Source organism: Dinoponera quadriceps, unplaced genomic scaffold, assembly GCF_001313825.1.
Source record: "Dinoponera quadriceps isolate SergipeBrazil2010 unplaced genomic scaffold, ASM131382v1 scaffold115, whole genome shotgun sequence".
NCBI classification, from domain to species: domain Eukaryota; kingdom Metazoa; phylum Arthropoda; class Insecta; order Hymenoptera; family Formicidae; genus Dinoponera; species Dinoponera quadriceps.
Window position 1 is genome coordinate 2088252 of NW_014554511.1, and position 22507 is coordinate 2110758.

General features: G+C 36.2%; 1 protein-coding gene across 2 annotated transcripts in view; it reads right to left on the bottom strand.

The window, feature by feature from the left end:
- Positions 1–22507, bottom strand: part of LOC106751694 (head-specific guanylate cyclase) — a 54011-nt gene that overhangs the window by 24026 nt on the left and 7478 nt on the right. Inside the window, exons 1-3 of one of the 2 annotated variants that reach the window (XM_014632707.1) lie at positions 9755–9805; positions 1676–1749; positions 1388–1470 (exon numbers count right to left, since the gene is read on the bottom strand). In XM_014632707.1, coding sequence (XP_014488193.1) covers positions 1388–1470; positions 1676–1749; positions 9755–9775 — 178 coding nt within the window. In that variant the 5' untranslated portion in view covers positions 9776–9805. Of the gene's footprint in view, positions 1–1387; positions 1471–1675; positions 1750–9754; positions 9806–22507 lie in introns of those variants that run through there. The other variant, XM_014632706.1, reaches the window with a different exon arrangement.

Sequence of the window (22507 nt, forward strand, 5' to 3'; positions counted from 1 at the left end):
AAATATGTAAAAACAGCTTCAACTAAAGGATTTGCAGTGCACTCTTCTTTGTTTATGCCGTTTACCCGCCTCGGGCAACGATATCCTCGTTAAAACCATATCCAATCTCGTGATTGAAGTATCGATAAAGATACTTTGCTATTCGATAGTTCCTCATTTCCGACGATAGATACCGTCTCAGCATTTTGAAGTTTGAGTTTATAAAGTTCAAGTAGCCGAACGCGAAATGAATAAGATAGAACAACTGCAAATCTTTTAGCTGAAGCTCTTGTAAACCATTTCTTCCATATGTCTTACCGTTTGAAATCACGTCATTTAACACGATTGGACGTTTTAACACGTTATAAATTAATTTAATTAATTTAACACGATTAAATTTTTATATGACGTCAGCTAAATCGGCAAAAAATATATAAAAATAGCTTCAGTCAAATGTATGTCATTTTAAGACGTTTATCCATATGAAAATCACACATTTGGATTTTCAGTGTAGTGATAGCGCGTTTCGATGCCCATTTGTCCGTGCTCGCGATACGGATGAACGATCGTTCAGGTTCGCAGAATTATTTCGCGTTTCCGTTTGCATTTTTCATCAGAGAGAGAGACAGAGAGTGAACGTGCCGGCGTTATTTCACCGTGCTGAAAAATTATCCCCCTGCTGCTGCAGCTTTCAAGCCGGAGACAAAAGCGCATGTGACAGACGTATTAAAACACGCGGGGCAAAATTAAAGCATTATCATACGGTGCCAGATTGCGCGTTGTGCTTTGCAGTTGCTCGCGAAAGGAGAACGTGTATAATCGGGAATCCGAGATGAGCACGTTTTAGCGAAGCTAGAATAATTTCAATGCGTGACTACTTCGTCCCACTTCCGCAAAGTTTGGTTTTGCCACGATAACACGGCCGATTTTGCGCTTTAGTTCTCATCACGATCGTGTAACAATATCACAAAGTGATTGTGCGCCAGAAATTCCGAGACGCTAGCGTTGAATTCGATCGTTTGTAACGTTAACGTCCTTACTTCTTTTAATACACTGAAAGAAAAAGACCTGTTACTAAATGTATGGCATGAATTACCAAAGTTTAGTTTAATGATCTAAATGTATCTGTATCTTTGAAAAATAGTTTCATCTTTTCAAATCGTTTTTTAGCGGCAACTGAAAATTTCTAAATTCATCAATTTACCTACATTTATACAAGGTTTCATTAAAATCTAAATTTTCAGGTTCGCGAGGTTCCCTAATAAGTATAATTCCGAAATCTTTTCTTATGCAATGTTGTGCCAAACATTCTTCTCTTTCTGTAGCAGCTTTTACGTAGCAAATCGTACGAGCGTTTCCTCTTAATTATCTGTTATATTTTTTAATTGTAAAAATCGTACTGTCTTACCGTAATCGTAATTCAGTGTCTCGTAAATATCTTCTAGCAAGTTATAGTTCTCCTCCTCCTCAACATTATGCAGAAGTTTTTCTCTGAAATGTAAAATAACATACATATGATGAAAATAACATACATATTTCCATTTCGCATTTAGTAAAATACAAGTTAAATTAATCATTTATTAGGACGATTTAAATTTTTGCTTAAAGCGTTACACATCAGTAGTTTATTTGACCGAATTTATTTTCCTCAATCTGCGCTTTAATGGAACATTTTTGTTTTAGTAAATATACTCACAATGACGTCGACATTGGAAAAGGTGCTTCATGTTTGCTTAACAGAGCCTCTAATGCCACAGCTACCACTTCGTTCTGCAACAGAAATCACCGGGATGACGTTGAAATATAATGGAATTAATAAAATAGAATTAATAAAATTAATGAATTAATAAAATCGTTGTAATTTGTAAAACGTGATGATTAACATTATATTAATATATTAATATATTATTGTATAATATATTATTGTTACACGATTCATGAAACACAACATCATAAAATACATTTACCGATCAATGTTGAATGTACATTTTTGCGTTTAACCAGTTAACTGTTTTTGACGAGTATACTCGTCATAAAAAAAGTACAAAATTTTGGCGGCAATTTAAGGTACGGCAATTTAAGGTTAAAATTTTGTACTTTTTTCATGACGAGTATACTCGTCAAAAACAGTTAACTGGTTAAAAATATCCAATATGTGGATATACGTAAAATTTTTCATATGTTGGGTGAATGCAAAAGTTCGAGCCCGATTTATCATTAGAATTCGAACAGCAATTTGGCATGTAAAATTTTTCTTTATTAATTTTATTAATTCTTTAAAGTTTTTTAAATTAAAAAATTAAAAATTTTCTTTATTAAAATTATTAATCAATAATGTAATCGTCGTTATGTTCTATAATACAATCTTCTTCCAATGTTCCAGTAATATATGGATGCCTCGATCATAAAACGACCTCGGTTTTGCGTCGAAGAAGGAAGAAAGATGATTTTTCACAGCTTCCAACGATGAGAAATTTTTTTTCATTTACATCGTTTTGCAACGATTAAAACGAGTAATAATCTAATAATGCGATATTAGGAGAATACGGTGGATGTGATATGACATTTCAGTTTTTTCAGTTTACGCAAGTTCTGTTTTGCAACGTGTGATTTCGCGTTGTCGTAGTAAAAAACGACTCCTTTCCTATTAGCCCGAATTGGACGCTTCTTCTGGATTGCTATTTTTAAATGGTCTAATTATTATAATGAGACAATATTATATTATATTATAATGACAGTACTTGTTAGAATTAATCGTTTGGCCAACGGGAAGCAGATCAAAATAAATTATTCCTTTTGCAATTCAAACAGAACTTTGCAACGTCAAATGGAAAGTTTCACATTTTCAGGATGCAATATTGGCTTTTGCCATAGATTCTGCACGCTCATCTGCTAGTTTTCAAGTGCGTTTGCGTTGAACATCGTTGTACGGGATTCGTTTTTCATCCCCAGTCACCACTCGATTCAAAAACGTCTCTTTATTTAGTCGGCCAAGCAAAAAAACAGTTGTAGAAACTCGATTCATTTTATTCGCTTCGGTTAGCAAATGCGGCACACGACACGTATCAAGTTTCAAAATGTACTTGATCTTTTTCAATGCCGAAATGCAGTCGATCTGTCAATGTTGAGTTTTATATCAATCTCTTCTATTGAAATTCGCGAATTATATTCCACTGAATTGCGCATAATGTCATCATCTATGCCGGAAGGTCGGCCAGAGCGTGGCTGGTTGTCAAAGTGGAAATCATCATGTCTGAATTTTGTAAACCATTTCTCAACAGAGCTTCTCTTCGAATTGCTAGTGCATGATTTATCTGATAGATATCTTGAATATTTTTTTACGACAGTTCCAACTGTTACGCCCTTCCAAAATTCATAAAACATAACATCGTCGTAAATACAACTTTTCTCCGCTCATTTTCACAATTTTTTTCACAACGTGAATTCTATCAAAACACAAAATTTTCATTCAAATGATCATTGAATACGTCGTTTTTCCATAGATGTGCAATATGTATACATAACACTCAATGACGCTGCGATACTCTCCTAATGACGTCTATTGAAATCGGCTATGAAATTTTGCACCATCCAATATGTATAATTTAGTCCCCATAAGCGCGTAATATTCTTAGAATATTATATGAATATTATTCAATATTAAAATAATATTCCTATATTATTATAAGAATGTTATGTAATAATTTTTAATATTATAGAAATGTTCTATTGATGTTATATGCCCATTTCATATAATATTCTTGGCACATTATACAACACTTGTTCTTAGAATATTAAAAAAGATTAAAACAATAATAATATTGAAAAATATATGTAAATAAATTATACAGGGTGTCCCAAACTAATCTCGGTTCCCGTGGTGTGCAAGAATGAGTGAAACTGAGTAGAAAACTCCAATACCATTTTGCAAACAACGCAAAATTTCGAGTTATCAATGATTGAAGACAGTCATTTATAGATGCTTCTTTAATTAATAATTCAACAATTTGCGTGTTATTTGCAAAATGGTACAAAACTTTTTTGTTCAGATTGGCTTAATCTACAAATAGTCTTAATCTACAAATATATATATATATATATATATATATATATATATATATATATATATATATATATATATATATATATATATATATATATATATATATATATATATATATATATATATATATATATATATATATATATATATATATATATATATATATATATATATATATATATATATATATATATATATATATATATATATATATATATATATATATATATATATATATATATATATATATATATATATATATATATATATATATATATATATATATATATATATATATATATATATATATATATATATATATATATATATATATATATATATATATATATATATATATATATATATATATATATATATATATATATATATATATATATATATATATATATATATATATATATATATATATATATATATATATATATATATATATATATATATATATATATATATATATATATATATATATATATATATATATATATATATATATATATATATATATATATATATATATATATATATATATATATATATATATATATATATATATATATATATATATAATCTAATAATCTAAGATTATGCCCGGAATATTATTTAATATTAAATAATATTACGCACTTATAGGGATTATAGTAATTTCGAACTTTCACCGAACAATTTTTTCGAACATACACGGTTTTTCGTCGGAAAAAGGAAAAAAAGAAAAACAAGAGAGAAAAACATTTAAAAAATTGATACGTGCACGTACACGCATTGCAACATCAATACACGTACACGCATGAATCGTGCGTCAACATGACGAAAACGAATTACACGAACTTGAACGGCTTAACAACGCGCGCGAGTGCATCCGCGTTTAGTAATTGCGTAGCGACAATACGATAGTTTTTAATCTAGATTTCCCGCTGTGAATTGCGGCCTGCGTTTTACAAGAAGAATTATAGCTCCATTTGGTACGCTCGTACGGGCAATTCTTCTCGAGAGAATAGCGCGTGGAACACTCATATGGGACATTATTTTAGCCACACGACCTTCCCCGCTTAACGGTATTAGAAGCAAAATTATCCTGTGACATCGCGCGATGGAATTATCTTAGATGACGATTAAAAAATATTTTTCTTTCTTTAGGGATCTGCTTATACAGAGTGTCTCAGAACCAAATACCCCCGCTCATAGGAGTGTAGAACTCATTGAGTTGAGCAAAAAAATCCTATACCATGTAGCAAATAACACGCAAAATTTCGAGTTATCAATGATTGAAAATAGCCGTGTATAGAGACTTCTTTAATTAATAACTCAACAATCTGCGTGTTATTTGCAAAATGGTAAGAGACTTTTTCGCCCCGAATAGTCTAATCTACAAATATATGATAACTATTGTGCTTATACAACAAAAAAGTTCTGCAGCATTTTACAAATAACACGCAAATTGTCGAGTTATTAATTAAAGAAGCCTCTATAAATGACCATTTGCAATCGTTAATAACTCGAAATTTTGCGTGTTGTTTGCAAAATGATACAGGACTTTTCTGCTCAGTTTCACTCGTTCTACTTGCGTACCACGGGAACTGAGATTACTTTGGGACACCTTGTATAATAGAAAATTCGCCAAGCTATATTTTCCGCGAAACCGCACCGATATTTGACGAGGTTGCGCGAAAAGCGTTGCGAAACTCCAACGCTTTATCGGGTAATTATCGAACGACGTAATTATCAATGACTTGGACATTTTATTATTATACAACGTGAGGCGGAATAAATTGCAAGAGATGAGAGATGGCTCGCGTTAAAATATATTTTTCCACTGTCGGTTCTCTACATCGGCGCGCTAGCAACTAAATCCATTGCGTTCTTATGTTGCTGCATGAAAAAGAAATCGACGATAAACAACGCGCGAACAACGCGCGCTGATCTCGGCACGGCGAGTGTTTGCATTTCAAAAAGCGGGAAATGTTTACATATCATCGTGCCCGTCTTTGTAAATAGTACACACACGTTTTCCACGACGTGTTTGCGCAGAAGGGAAGGTCCCTTTGATTCGGAGATATTCCGTCTCAGCGAATTCTCTTGCTACGTATACAATTTATCACAATGATATCCGACAAATGACGTTATCTGCCGAGACTGACAGCTGAGATGTCCATTTATATCCGTACAATATTGAACACTCCTGTAGAGATAACGACCAAATTAATCAATAGCTCACACGCGAATAGCATGATGAGACGTTTCATCCAATTAATATCATTTATTCATTCATTTATTATCTCCTCTCCCCTTCTCCTTCTCTCTCTCTTTCTCTCTTTCCATCTCTGTCCCTTTCTTTATCACTTTTTCTTTCTCTCCTATATGTAAGAGAATCGTCAGAAACTTTCTCGATCCGCGAGATAAAATTTTCGTGAACGGCAATATTTGCGACAATATTTTCGACTCGATGCAAGCAACGTCATGGATGTAAATCGCATAACGTGAGATTATAATTATATTCAAAGTTTCGATACAATCTCATTGGAATTGTGCGATTAGTTGAACATTAAACGTCGGTTAGTCCAGCAAGATTGTAAGAATTAATTATACCGGCATCTATTAATAATTCAATAGTCGTTTGCACGGAGAAAACAAATTTTGCTAGAACAGTAAATATTTGTCAATATAGTAACAGCAAAGAAACAAATGTATTCAGATAGCAAAGAATTTGTTAATGGTATTAATTGTCCATATATTCAGCAAATAGTAATTAATACTCTTAACAAATCTTTCTGCTGTTCAAACAAGTATTTTTTCGCTGTCACTATATTGACAAACATTTGCTGTTCCCCGTGTGTGTAATAAACATTTGTCTTCTCCGTGTGTGTGACTATATTAGGAGTGATCAGACGTAAAATCAGAACGGAGAGTTAATCTCGTTTGCGGATAAGCGTTCCTTGTCGCTTTATGTTATCGGGAATCGGAATAATACGCGCTAAATGTTTAAGTTAACAAAGAAAGATTTTACCGCGGATCAGGATAATTGTGCGTCTCACAGACGTTCTACTGACGTTCTCACACACGTATCGCGCGATCGCTTGACGTCGATTTTCGTCGCATTGTTTCCAGCAGCCATTGAATTCACCGTATCTTAATCGTTAACTCGTCTAATAACGCCAAACAGACTATAACTGGTATAGTGAAATTATGTATACCAAAAGGAAAGAAAACCGGGAACAGTGGTTTAATTAGCGTCTCGCGCGTAAGTAGTTAAATTACTTTCTAACTTTCCAGTGACAGTTACACTCTTGATGGAAAATGTGAAATTATGTCGGTATTACTCAGCGATGAGTATCACGAGGCGAAGTTAAAAGAAGAAAAAAGAAACTCTAATGGACATTTTAATTTAATTATACATCGATCGACCTGATTACATCACGACATGCTGGAGAGCGCGAGATGCGGCTTTCGAAAACATTCCTTTGTTTAGCCGCAAAAATGTTTCTTGACATTCTTCGAAAAATGATTTTCGAGTGCTTTTTGTACGCGAGTGTAACGAGAAAAGGGAGAGAGAAGGGAAAGAGAAGATTGGAACAACGCGAAATGTTCGAAACAAACAGCGTTGAACTTGATAGTCGCATTCTAATTGGAGCGACAATCGATAGAAGTCGCTCTAGAATGGTAGAGGAAGGTCAGTCGAACTACTTGTGAGAGACGCATAAGCACTCATGCGAAATGACGCCGCTGTCAATTTATGCGACCACGCGAGATATTACGTTGCTTTATTATCAAAGAGTAGTGAATCGTCATACAATTCCCGGCACTTAATTCTAATCACGTTAATTAATAGCCATTTCTTTATTGTGTGTGTGGAGAGGGGAGCTTCGTCGTTATATATGTATATATATACAGGGTGGTCCACGTAAAGTGTTAGAACCCAAACTCTCTAAAAATATTTGTCGTAGCAAAAAGTCGTTCATGAGAAAGTCTCATGCATTCGAGAAGTTTTTCTAACTACGTAAACAAAAATTTTCGCCCACACCCTCTTGAAGGGGGATAACATAAGATAAAATTTAGTTATTTTTTCTCGATAGAATCCGAATATGTTACATTTTATAGGAGGTTCCATTTGAAATTACGAAGTTGCTCTACGCCTCCATTCAAGAGGGAGCGGAGGAGAATTTTGGTTTACATTGTTAGAAAAACTCCTCGAATATATGAAACTTTCCCATGAGCAACTTTTTGATACGACAAATATTTTGAGAGTTTTTGAGTTGTAAAACTTTACGTGGACCACCCTGTATACATATACATATACATATATATAGAAGTAATAAAATACGTTTGTAATCGCGCTTGTCTTTTCATACAGAAATATCTGTCATGATTTTATCGCGATACGAAGCTGTTATAAAGAGGGGAAATAAATCAGGGCTAAAATTATATATAAATATATAAATTTAACACACACACACACACACACACACACACACACACACACACACACACACACATGTGTATCGTTAGAATGTGATAATTTGAGTGATTTCCAATAAGTATTGTATTCGAACGAGCTACTACTTGGATATAACGATGCGAATGTTGCACGCAATGTCGTCAGCTAATGATTTCGATTGCATTGAAAATCGGTTATCCGTTATTCTGCGCCAGCTTCGAAAAATCCAAGTAAGCGCACCAGCCGGGTTATTAGAAGAGGTACTTAAGTGGCTTAATCCGAGAAGATTCCTTATTATTTTTCTATTTTAATAAACTGTTCGCGAAACGCGACGAGACTCGCGCGAACGACTGCCTCGTGGATGCGCCGGTGCAACGCACAAGCAATATTTTTATTTCATCAGCCGCTTTCCTCGCACAGCGGGAATATTCATGAAGCTTCCCGTTGCCTGAAAAGAAAGGAAAATAAATGACGGGAGAGGCAAATTACTGAACGCGGCAATGGAGACGTGTGGAAATGCACATACATATACGCGTATATCCGCTGACGGCCGACAAAACTGTCTACGGTTCAAATTAATGTGTAACACAATCCTTACAGAACACGATGATTCTCTCTCGCCTCTGTGGCGAAAATACGCCGTAAATCAGGGCGAAATTCATTTCACGAACGCGTAAAATCGCGCTTTATGCACTTCTGTGTCCCTTAACGCCGCGGCATAAATTACGATATTGCGCGCGCGCGCACGCACGTTTTGCCGCAATTTACGCGCGGTCTTGACGATTCTCGAACGCTTTTACACACACACACACACACACACACACTCTCATACGCGCGTACTCCCCCTTAAACTGAAACTCATTTCTGCGAGTCGTGAAATTTAAAAATTTCCGCACTTCGAGCGCATTACAGGCGATTGCCTGCGAGACACATTGACGTCCGCGGTCGTTTCGACACACACACAAAGCGTTTTCGTCACACGATGAACATCGGCGCCGCAAGTAGGAGGAAAACTTGATTCCCGTCAATTTAACTAAGTAACGAAGTTTCCATCGCGTCCGTCCAATTCGCGAAATGGAACGGAGCCCCCCGTGTCGATCCGTTTCACCCGTCGTCATAAAGCGCTTGTCGCTGCCGATGTGTCATTCACGTTAACAATGATTAGTTACGAACGTTAGCTCGCATCTCGTCGTCGCCCGACGACGACGACTCACGACTATAAATGCGAGACCCGTTTTCGCGTATTTCAAATACGTACGTACCCCCTTTGCGTATCCACGCATATCGGGAGCTGCAAAAGCTGTGGCGCGCCGTACACATCAAATACAAGGTTGATTGATAAGTTTTTAGAATGACACATTAGTGGTGTTGCCACCTCCAATGCGCCGTGAATTTCCATTAGAGCCAACCTTCAAACCTCTCACCACACAGTTGCAGACAACTATGGCAACCAGTATATTTGTGACAGCCACCGAAAGCGCATAACCTCTGATATTTTGTAAAAATGGAAAAAACTGACATTCATGCAGCGATTAAGTTTTCTATTTAAAAGGCTTGCAACCGCAATAAATGATTAAAGACTTCCGAAAAGCTTTGGGGGAGTCTGCTCTGTCGAATGCAACCGTATATAATTGGATTGTTGAGTTTAAACATGGTCGTACCAGCATATCGGATATACGACGCAGTGGTCGCCCAAATGAGGTGACTACGCCAGAAATGAGTGAAAAAATTCATGATATCGTGTTGGATGACCCCAAAGTGAAATTGCGTAAACTATCTGCGGCTGTGGGCATCTCATCTGAACGTATGTTCAATATCCTACACGAACATTTGGATATGAGAAAGCTAACTGCAAGATGGGTGTCGCGATTGCTAACAATCGATCAAAAACGTGAACGAGTTCGCACTTCTCAGTATTGTTTGGACATGTTTAGGCGCAAATCGAAGGAATTTTTGCGTCGATACATAACCGTTGATGAAACATGGATCCACCATTATACACCTGAATCGAAACAACAGTCGGCACAATAGGTTGGAAGTGCTCCGAAGCTACCAAAGACGCAACAATCAGCTGAAAAAGTTCTGGCCTGTGTTTTGGGATGCACATAGAATAATCCTCATCGATTATCTTGAAACAGGAAGAACAATTACAAGAGAATATTATGCATCATTGATGGATCGATAAATGATGAAATCAAGAAAAAATGGCCTAATTTAGCGAAGAAAACTATTTTCTTTCATCAAGACAATACACCAGCTCACAAATCAGTAAAAGCGCTGGCAAAATTGGACGAATTGAAGTATAAATTGCTCCCACATCCACTGTATTCTCTAGATCTGGCCCCGTATGACTTCTACCTGTTTCCAAATCTCAAAAGATGGCTCCAGGGAAAGAAATTTGCTTCAAATGAAGAGGTTGAATGGGAAACAGACGCATATTTTGGCGGTTTAGGAACTTCTTATTATTTGGAAGGCTTAAAGAAGCTAGAAACTCTTTGGACTCTGTGTATTGAGCTAAAAGGAGATTATGTTGAAGAATAAAGTTGAGTTTTGCTAACAAAATGTTTTTTCACTTTCATTCTAAGGACTTATCAATCAACCTGGTATGATCTACGTGATCCATTATATTGTATGTCACTGCGAACTCGGAAATGTTCAGCCACATAATAGGTACACAAGCCTCCCGTTGAACAGCGTGGTTTAATTACTTCTGGTGGCGCAATACCATAAATTGCCCGTAGAGACCTGGACTGAGTGAAAATATCGGCTTCATTCCCTGTTCATTAAAATATTTAATAAAGTTTCCGGTTCCGGTTCAATTTTCTAGACAATGAAAGTACCAGTAAAACGTTTAAATTACGGGTTTTTCGGTTCCGATTCTCTAAACTTGTTTTTTACTGAACTTACTAAAATTTGTATTGACTTAAATTAAACATATATAACGTGTATAATAATATATTATGAAAAATAATATCACTTCCGAAAACGAACTTATGTTTCACACACATACGCAATGGTTGATCAGATAGCTGTCAAAATTAGATATGTACATGTATATGTCAAAATTACCTGTGCATATGTAATTTTGACAACTGTCTGACTATCTACTGCTCATACTCGTAAATCATAGGTTCGCTTCGTCATATTTTTTGTATGTTCCAAAACATTAATAGAGAATACTTCTAATGACATGTTGTAAAACGTATTATACGAAATAAAGATGTAAACATAATTGAAGGTGGATGTATCATAGTAATAACGTCTGTAACATACGTATGTGTGGCTTTGTGATTTGTTAAAAAATTTTTGGAAATATATTCCCAGAATTAAATACGAAATTTATTTTTAGTGTAAATTTAGATGAAACTCGATACAAAATCATGATTAATTAAAATAGAACCGCAATATGTAAAATTAATACAGATTTTTTATTTCCGTAGGCGAGCGAGCGTATGATGTACAAATATAACACACATCGTTCACTTTACTTAATGAAGTATAATAAGGATTAATATAAATTATGGAGAAATATAACACAAAGAAATACAATAAATAAAATTATAATGTAATAATATATAAAGAAATATTGTTATATCTTGTATTTTTGAAGATATTCATTAAAAATAAAAAAAACGTTCTATATAAGTAGCACCGCTTATCTTATCATTCATCATAAGTAAAGTAAATCAAAAGCAAAATCATCTTCATCCCGTTTAAGATAAATTTTTCGAATTTTCATCTCATCTTTATCTGGATGAATCTGAAATCATTTAAGGCAATTACTGGGTATAGATAATGACATTTTGTGCAATTTAGTGAAAAATAATTCATGAATTTCGACAAAAGAGTTTGCTAAGAGCCTCAACACTGACAGATTGACGGCATTACGGCATTTAAAAAAGATTGAGTATACTTTGAAACACGATATGTGTCGGGTGCGGCATTTGCTAACCGAAGCGAACAAAATGAATCGAGTTCCCGCAATTGTTTTTTGCTTGACCGACTAAATAAAGAAACGTTTTTGGATCGACCGGTGACTGGCGATGAAAAATGGATCCCGTACAACAATGTGCAACGCAAACGCACTTGGAAACTAGCGGATGAACGGGAACGTGCGGAATCCATGGCAAAAGCCAATTTGCATCCTGAGAAAGTGAAGTTTTCCATTTGACGTGGCAAAATTCTATTTGAAGTGCAAAAGAATAATTTATTTTGAGCTGCTTCCTGTTAGCTAAACGATCAATTCTGACAAGTACTGTCATTATAATATAAAACCGGGCCGATATTTTCATTCTATCCCTGATCGAATAATTGATGCAGTTTTTTTATTTACATCAAGGATTCTATTCACGACGCAATATTTCCGTACTTTTTCTACTTTCGAAATGAACTCGTCACGAGACGCTTCGTTATATACGTTATATATCGTTATGTCATAAAATATCTATTTTACATAATTATTTTGCAAACAGTAGTAACGAGAGAAAGCTGGCTTCTCGTAAAATGCTCGAGTTTGTATTACAGAGCGCACAGGGACTTGAGAAAATAGAAACGCAAGGAAAAAAAATATTAATCTCGCCGGTTCGCGCGCGCGTCCGTGACGTAGGGAGCGTACTTAGAGTTTCTTTGATGAAAAGTCAGCATCTTGGTAACAATGAGCGCGATATGCGCTTAATGAAAAATACGCTGTAAATGTGTTGCCGTCTCTTAAAAGAAACGACTACGTAATTTCACGAAGCTCACCGATTTTCAGACTCAACCGCACCGCGGCTATTTTTCGCGGCCGTTTTCGTCCAAGGACAACAAATTTTCTCACGCATCGCTGAACTTGAAAGCTGATACCCGAAAGAAACACCGCGGTCGATACAAAGACGCTTGTGAAATATGATGCGTAAAACGATGCTTCTTTTTATGAACGTCCCGAAAGTGTATTTTTGATAACCATTTGAAGCACATATTTTTCTTTCCGCTCGTTTTTCTTCGAATTTGCTACCCTGGGATTTTTGGGGTCGCTGATCACGAATCTGAGGTAGAAATTGAAAAAATTTTTTAAATACAAAATAGCGGGTCCAATATGGGGGATTGAAATTGCAGCGAATGAACTAAATCACTTCAAATTTGGTGTAAGATTTTATCTATGCAGTAGATAATATAATTTTAATCCCTCTAATTCGTTTTCACAGTATTGCAATTTATAATTTGTACTCGGGAACTTTGAAAGCCATAGACACTGAGTTTGTGCATGATTGATCCACCATTTTGTATTCAACATTTCGAATTTAAAAATTTTTCAATTTCGATTCGTAATCAGCGACACGAAAATCCTCGACATACTACATTTGAAGAGAATTGCTTAATTTGCGGCAATTTTAGTTCGCCATTTTGGATTTAAAAAATTTTCTAATTCTAACATCATATTCGTAATCAGTGACCTCAAAATATTCTATGTCTAAGTTTTAACACCTAAATTTGGGAAAAGTCGCTGGAAAATGCATTTTTTCTGATAAAACAAGCATTTTCTTCAAGTTGGTTATTTATAACACTTTTGCAATTAACAAAATGCGCATTTTGTTACATTCACCTGTCTCTAAAATACCAGAAAAAAAATACCGTCCAAATATAGCAATGAAAATTTTATCTATAAAAGTCTGAAAGAAAAAAAGGTGGGAAATATACTTCCAACCGTGCTTCTAAGGGTTAAAAGAAAATCTATTGCGCAAACGCGATACTGGTAAGGAAGAACTTGCACGTTCCCTTTTAGATAGGTGCTAAAATGTTCCTAAGTGATATTATGCGTATTTCCGAGTTGATAAAAGACACACGATATTGAACTTGCTAGGTATTACTTCCCCGGTGTCTCTCATGTAGTTTACATTTGACTTCAGGAGGCGTTTCTAAATTATGGTACTTTTGTTGCGCCTCGACACACCCTCACATCAAACGGAATATTACACGTAACTTTCCGAAGTTGTGTAAACACCAATACTTAACTCATTTCTCTCGCATTCACACGACTTCGAGCTGAAGTAGGTTGAATTTATGCAGCCAGTTTCCGTGTTGAATTTGCAAATCACTTTCTGCGTGGTTATGATAATGAACATGAAGTGCGAAAAATATCTTATGTGGTAAAGCTGTATCGCAACAAGGAGTAGAAATTTCGAAGCTACCGCTGCGTATTCACATCAAGGACCTTTTTTTTCGGCTACATTGAAAGTAAGACTGGTAATACTTGTTAAATGCATTTAGTTAGAGATTTCAACAGAATGTTTGATAATTGTTGTGAAATTTGATATTAATTATCAAGTATTTAATTGGCTGCAGTATGAACGACTTTTATACAGAGTTGAATCAACTAAATAAAATAGTAATTACTATCATATATTTAATATCTGTTGTTAAATGTTTCACAATTATTATTAGATATTTGAGCCATTTATTTTGAAAGTGGCCTAAGTCCATTTGTCAATTTTTTTTGTTGACTGTAGTAACGTGTACAACTTGAAGTTAGCTGTCATAAACAACATTTTGTGGTTAAGTATATTCGGAGTATACGATATAGTATACGATAATTTTTGACACATAAATTTTCGCAGTTATTTGAATAATTAAAAATATTACTTTGAAAGTGGTCTAAGTCCAATCCATTATTAATAATATTCGAAAGTGTGTCGTAGAAATGTCAGTTTAGTTTAGTTTAAATAGATAGGTGTTTATTTAGAATTAAAAAAAGTTTAGTTTAATGATCTAAATGCGTAGTTCAAGCAATTAAATCTTGATTCTTAAAACTACATATTTACTTCATCTAGTCAAATTATTTCGTAACTGTTGCCAAACGTCTGACCCGCAATATTTCAGCGAATTATTTCGTAACAGTTACCAAATTTTGTTATATACTATCAAATCCTTCTATCAGTGTATGCCTAATTCGCAATATGCGAATCCCCCGATGTATTGTGATATGATATGTCGAATTTTCCGCATGCTGTTTCTACACACCGTAACGAGTTAACAATATCGGTATAAAGGAACGAATCGGTATAAAAGTGACGGATATATAACGTTTAGTCCGTCGGGATTTGCGTTTACCACACGAAGCGCACGTAGCAACATTGGTTTGACAAAAGCTGGATTCCTCTCTCGTAACTTACTATTTATGTTCCAACAGGGATGAACGCGAATCCAACGGTATAAATCGCTTCACAAATTTACCCAAAGTAACGATAACGTTCGTGTGAATGTTTGTTAGCGACGGGAGGGAACGGATCCATTTTGAAGGGAGAGGGAGGAGTGTTGAAGACAGGCGGAGCTGAAGAGGAAGATAAAAATTCGATGAAATCGCACTTTGGTGTGAGAGAAAGAGAAAGAGCGGAGGTGAAATTTATGTGGATAAAGAGGCATGATGAAATTTCACTCGGGCATCTTTCTTTAACGCAATTTTCAGCCGGGAGCCACCGGAAAATTTTATTCAGCCTCGCGTTTTCGCTCGCTTCTCCCCGAGGTCGCTTGAATGCGGAAGAATATCTGCGAGCATTTATCGATCCCACGGTCGTATTTTTCGCCGTAATGACACCGAAAGTACACACTTCGACCTTGAGAAGAAGAATCGCGCGATCATTCGTACGCATCCCGAGGAGCGTCGTCGAGCGCAACGAGGATCATACATCACGCGAGCAGTTCGTCGTAAAAACGCGTGTTATGCAAATGCGGTCGAATCGATCCGGCAGTATTTCCATAACATTGCGGTAGCGTGGCTGGATAGTATCCGCGGTATCCGACGGAAGTGCATTTACGACCCTTATGATTACTCGACGAGCGCCGGTGGGCGCTGTGTTAGAAGCGACGGATAATATCGATCGGTTCTAAAGAGTATAGTTTGCATCGCAATGAGCACGATTGAGCCCCTGTAAGCTAAGGGCCCACCACCGGTACACTGAAAGAAGGATTTGGTAATGTTTAACAATATTGAGTAACTGTTGCTAAATAATTCGGTGAAATATTGCGGGCCGAACGTTCGGCAACAGTTATGAGATAATTTGATTAGATGATATAAGATGATTAAATAAATAAGCAGTTTTAAGAAATAAATTTAGTTGCTTGAACTATACGTTTACGTCATTAAACTAAACATTGGTAATTAATACTCAAATCTTGATGGCAGAAAATAAGATATATTTGGTATTACTAAATATATAGTCCTTGAGGAAAATTGTTTTGGGTAATTATCATCATTTTACTAAAAAAATTTTATCATTCTACGTAAATTATATTAAAATAACTTAAATATTCCTATTTTACTTTGATATACTTTTTTCACTTCATATGTAAAGGAAATCTTCCGAAGTTTTAACCTCGTACTAATCACCCGTCCAATTCATGCTGTTTTACTTCAGTTACAAGACAAAAACCGACAAGTCCTACAACCTTTTGTTATTGTCTTTATATCTTGTGTTTATAATGTATCTCTGTATGGAGAAAGAGAAAGAAAATAAATAATAAGTGAAAGAAAGAGAGGGAGACAGAAGGAGAAAGTGAAAGAGAAGGAGAATGAAAGAGAAAGAAGAGGAGAGGGAAAGAGGAGGAGAATAAAATAGAGAGAGGAGTCATAAATATTTACTAACATTTAACAAGTATTTTATAAGAATGAAAGTGAATGATTTTGCGATACAAACCAAATATCTAATAACATTTATCAAACATTTAATAAAAGATGTTAAATATTTGGTAGCAATTGCTACTTTGTTTAGTTAAATAAAATCTGAATAAAAGTCATTCATATTGCAAGCCAACTAAATACTTGGCAATTAATATCAAATTTCACAACACTTAGCAAATATTCTGTCGAAATTCTTAATTAAATATATTTAGTAAGCATCACCAGTTTTTCTTTCAGTACAGGGCTGTCGTCGTTTGTTACATCCCTTTCTTTTCAGGTGATAAGCCGCCAAGGATCACTGCGCTAATACCGTGATAATACTCGGGTGTTATAGATAGCAATTCCCAGATGGTATCACAGCTGGTAGTACGTGCGTTCTTGCCCGCGGTTTTTTAACGCGATATACCAGGTTGATTGATAAGTCGTTAAAATGAAAAAAATATTTTGTTAGCAAAACTCAACTTTATTCTTCAACATAATCACATTTTAGCCCAATACATTGAATCCAACGAGTTTCTAGCTTCTTTAAACCTTCCAAATAAGAAGTTTCTAAACCGCTAAAATATACGTCTGTTTCCCATTCAACCTCTTCATTTGAAGCAAATCTTTTGATATTTGGAAACAGATAGAAGTCACATGGGACCAGATCTGGAGAACACGGTGGATGTGGGAGCAATTCATACCTCAATTCGTTCAATTTTGTCATTGCTTTTACCGAGCTGGTGCATTGTCTTGATGAAAGAGAATTTTTTTCTTCGCTAAATGAGACAATTTTTTCTTGATTTCGTCACTTAATCGGTCCAACAATGATGCATAAAATTCTTTTGTGATTGTTCTTCCTGTTTCAAGATAATCGATGAGGATTATTCCATGTGCATCCCGAAACACAGTGGTCAGAATCTTTCCAGCCGATTATTGCGTCTTTAGTCGTTTCGGAGCACTTCCACCCTTTGGAACCCATTGTGCCAATTGTTGTTTCGATTCAGGTATGTTATGGTAGATCCACGTTTCATCAACGGTTATATATCGACGCAAAAATTCCTTCGATTTGCGCCTAAACATGTCCAAACAATGCTGAGAATTGCGAACTAGTTCACGTTTTTGATCGATTGTTAGCAATCGCGGTACCCATTTTGCACTTAGCTTTCTTATACTCAAATGTTCGTATAGGACATTGAACACACGTTCAGATGAGATGCCCACAGCTGCAGCTAGTTCACGCAATTTCACTTTGAGCTTATCCAACACGATATCATGGGTATTTTCACTCATTTCTGGTGAAGTCACTTCATTTGGACGACCACTGAGTCGTACATTCGATGTGCTAGTACGATCACGTTTAAACTCAGCAATCCAGTTATATACGGTTGCATTCGACGGAGCGGACTCCCCCAAAGTATTTTGGAAGTCCTCAATCATTTATTGCGGTTGCAACCCTTTCAAATAGAAATACTTAATCACTGCACGAATTTCATTTCTTTCCATTTTTACAAAATATCAGAGGTTATGTGTTTCCGTTGACCGTCACAAATATACTGATTGTCATAGCTGTCCGCAAGTAGTGAGAGGCTTGAAGGTTGGCACTACTGGAAATTCACGGCCTATTGGAGGTGGCAACGCCACTAATGTGTCATTCTAAAGACTTATCAATCAACCTGGTAAATATATATACACACATACGGACAAAATTGTCTTCCATCAAGACAATGCACCAGCTCACGTATATATAAGTAAATATATATATATATATATATATATATATATATATATGTAGTTTTCCCATCTCGCGTAATATTCAGCGTTATAATCGTCTGAAATCGAAACTGCGGCCGGCGCACGCGAGGAGTGGCGCTGTGATCCCCATTTAAGCAATACTCGATAATTCCGGCTAACACGTCAAGCTTGCTATGTGCGTAATTAAAATTTCCCTCGTCAGCTTCACCTCCATTCTCTTTTCGCCGGCACGATGTTAAATTTCAACGTCCGTGCTCGCGACGGGTAGCGAGCGTGTGGGTGCTTTGGGGCGGCACCCTCGAAGTTCCGAAATGGCGCGATATAGCTGTTATCGTGGCAACTGCATTCATGATCCCGCGAATTTATATACGCAATATTTGCATCCTGGAAATATTAATATTACGCGCCGGGCCGGGTACATGCATGATATGATATGATTCCCGGCACGGGAACACCGCGTTAAAAATATCCGCCGGCATCGGAGCGAGATTTAATAAAACGCACGGTCAGATTCGAAATATATATCTATATTTCGATCGGCGCTGCCCCTCCCGGACGCGACGTTTATTAAATCGTAATTAATGTCCGCGTCCCGTCGTCGTCGTTGTCGATGTTACGTAATTATTTTGCGAAATCCCTCCCGTGAGGGAGACGCGAAATGTAGCTCCCGGTATCCCCGCACTTCGATATCAACTATGCGATATCTCTTCGATTAGCGCGCGCGAGAGCCGCACGATGATGCGTCATAGTGCTTCTAACTCCCGACTGACGATCGAAGGTACACCATTATTGGGTCAGGCACGATAAGTAAGTTACGTGTTACCGGAGTTCCTCTGTGGACTGCGAATGGGCGTTTCTCACGGCACACGGCAGTTTAAGAAACCGCCCGTTAGCGATGGCTCGTTTAACACCCGCGCTCTCGGGATTAGGCGGGATAATCCGCTTAATGCCCGTCTACGAGACATGATGCTTTTAGACGTACAAAGGAATTCCTCCAGGTTCCTTCTCCTCTGTAAAAAAAAGAAAATTTTCCTATACCGGCGAGCGAGGAATTACCACCGTGGTCGTCGCTCCCTCTCTTTCCGGTTACACACTGAAAAGAAAAGACTGGTAATACTTATTAAATCCATTTAGTTAGAAATATCGACGGGATACTTGGTAACTGTTAAGAGATTTGATATTAATTATCGAGTATTTAGGTGGCCTGCAGTAGGAACGGCTTTTATTCCGAGCTAAATCAACTAAATAAAATAGCAATTTCTATCATATATTTAACATCTGTTATTATATGTTTGATAATTATTATTAGATATTTGGTAAATATTGCAAAATCATTCACTTCCATTCTTATAAAATATTTAGTAACTATTAGTAAATATTTCTAACACTTCTTTCTCTCTCTTTCTTCCTCTCTCCATCTCATTTTTTTTCTTTCACTCACTCTGAACTCTTTTTCTCTTTTTCCATACAAGGATTCATTATAAACAAGAGATATAAAGACATGACAAAAGATTGTAAGATTTGTCGGTTTTTGTTTGATCATTGAAGTAAAACAGCATGGATCGCGATCTAATAGTTGGAGGTGACTATTACGAGGTCGAAAGATTTCTACGGAAGATTTCTTCACATTTGAAGTGAAGAAGTACATCAAAATGAAGCAAGAACATTTTAAGTTATCTTAAGGTAATTTACGTCGAACGCTAAAATTTTTTTAGTAAAATGATGATAATTACCTAAAACAATTTTCCTTACGGACTATATGTTTAGTAATAGTTACCAAATATATCTTATTTTCCGCTACCAAGTTTTGGTATTAATTACCAAGGTTTAGTTTAATGATCTAAATGTATAGTTCAAGTAAATCTTGATTCTTAAAACTACATATTTACTTCATCCAATCAAATCATTTCGTAACTGTTGCCGAACGTTTGGTCCGCAATATTTCACCGAATTATTTAGTAACAGTTTTTTGTTATATATTATCAAATTTTGTTATATATTACCAAATCCTTCTTTCAGTAAACAGCCTCTGTTCGTCATCTTCCCTCTGTTTAACGACTTCTTCATCTTCTTTTTCCTTGTGTTTCGCCCGTTTTTTCTAATATTCTTCACGCCATTGTTTAACATTTGTTAGATTAATTGCCTCTCGAATTTGTAATCCGTTACATCTTTCTCTCTCTCTCTCTCTCTCTCTGTGTATCCGATACATCTACTTTTTCACTTGCGGCGTAACTACACGTTGCTATCAGTTCTGTGTGGTGTTGATGCTCCTCCTGTATGTCGACACGGTGGATCCACGTCGGTTTTAATGTTTAATGCTCGCGTTCCACTGGTGAAAAGCTGTCACTGAGTATCGGCTCTCCTCGCGGCCTCTTCGATGAAAGGCGAGCGATGACGTTCATTATACGGAGGAATATCGCGAGGGTGTTCTCGAAAAGTGCACTCTTTTTCCCTTTATTCGAAAAGATTAAAACGAAAGTCGATAAAATAATGTCGGATCTTGCCGGTTAACGCCGTCGAATCCGCCAGCCCGTTTCCGAAATCTTCGCTTCGTTCGTTCGTTTTCCGAGCGAGTCCGCGTTCTCCGCGGCACATCAACGTTTCGTTACATCCGCTTTCCGCGGTTTCACTTATTCATCCGTTTTAGAAAGCAGTTTGCTGAGTCCCACTTGGTTTGCGCGGTTGATGAATGGGGAATATGTTCGGCAGCGTGTACAGGGCGTTGCAACATATAATCCGTTACGACGGGTTGCCTGCCGAAAGGCGCGCGCACGTCCAGATGATAATTTCGGATTTGTCGATGCAGTCGCATATCTTTCCAACGAAGTTATAACGTTCTTAATTATTATAATTTCAACGGATTCGCAGCGTGATCGGTTAGAAGCCCGACAACATTGCACGTATTTTTTTAAATATTTATATTTTTATAATATACTTTTGTAAAATATTTAAAAATATAAACATGAAGAAGCGTAGAGTTAAATGGAATAATTAAGATTAATAAGTAAGTAGGTAAATAAAATAAACTTTCCTCTTTCACGCACTTCCTTCACCATCTTTTGGTGTTGCCAATTTTGACTGAAATTAGGGATTGCAAAGGATGAGAGAAGAAACAGTTATAACCCTCGAGAAAATATGCAAAAATAAGTGAACAAACTGCAAATGCAGAATAAACGAAGAGCAGAGAATTTCGAAAATCAAAAGATATAATATTATATAGACTATTTTAACGTTGCCCCTTGCCGTCATGTTCTTCACGTTGGAGCCTGAAGGCAGGATTTCTTCGGAATTATTTCATATTTATCTCAATAATCCGAAATTACCGTCTGGACGCGCTTTTGGGCAGGTAAGCCGTCGTCATATGTTGATGCAACACCCTGCACATGTAGTTGCGCAGGCGATCTTGCCTTCTCTACCCTCACCTGCTGCTTTGCTAATTGCTTTTGATCTTTTTCGCCCGAAGCCGCCGAATTTGCAGCGTTACTTCGCGTTGTGGAACGGAGAAGCTTATCATCACCAAGTGAATTTACAGACACATTGTAAATCCAAGTGTGTTATTTTTACATAAACGCCTTAAAATGACACATTTGGCTGGAGCTATTTTTATTTTTGCTAATTGTATTTTCTT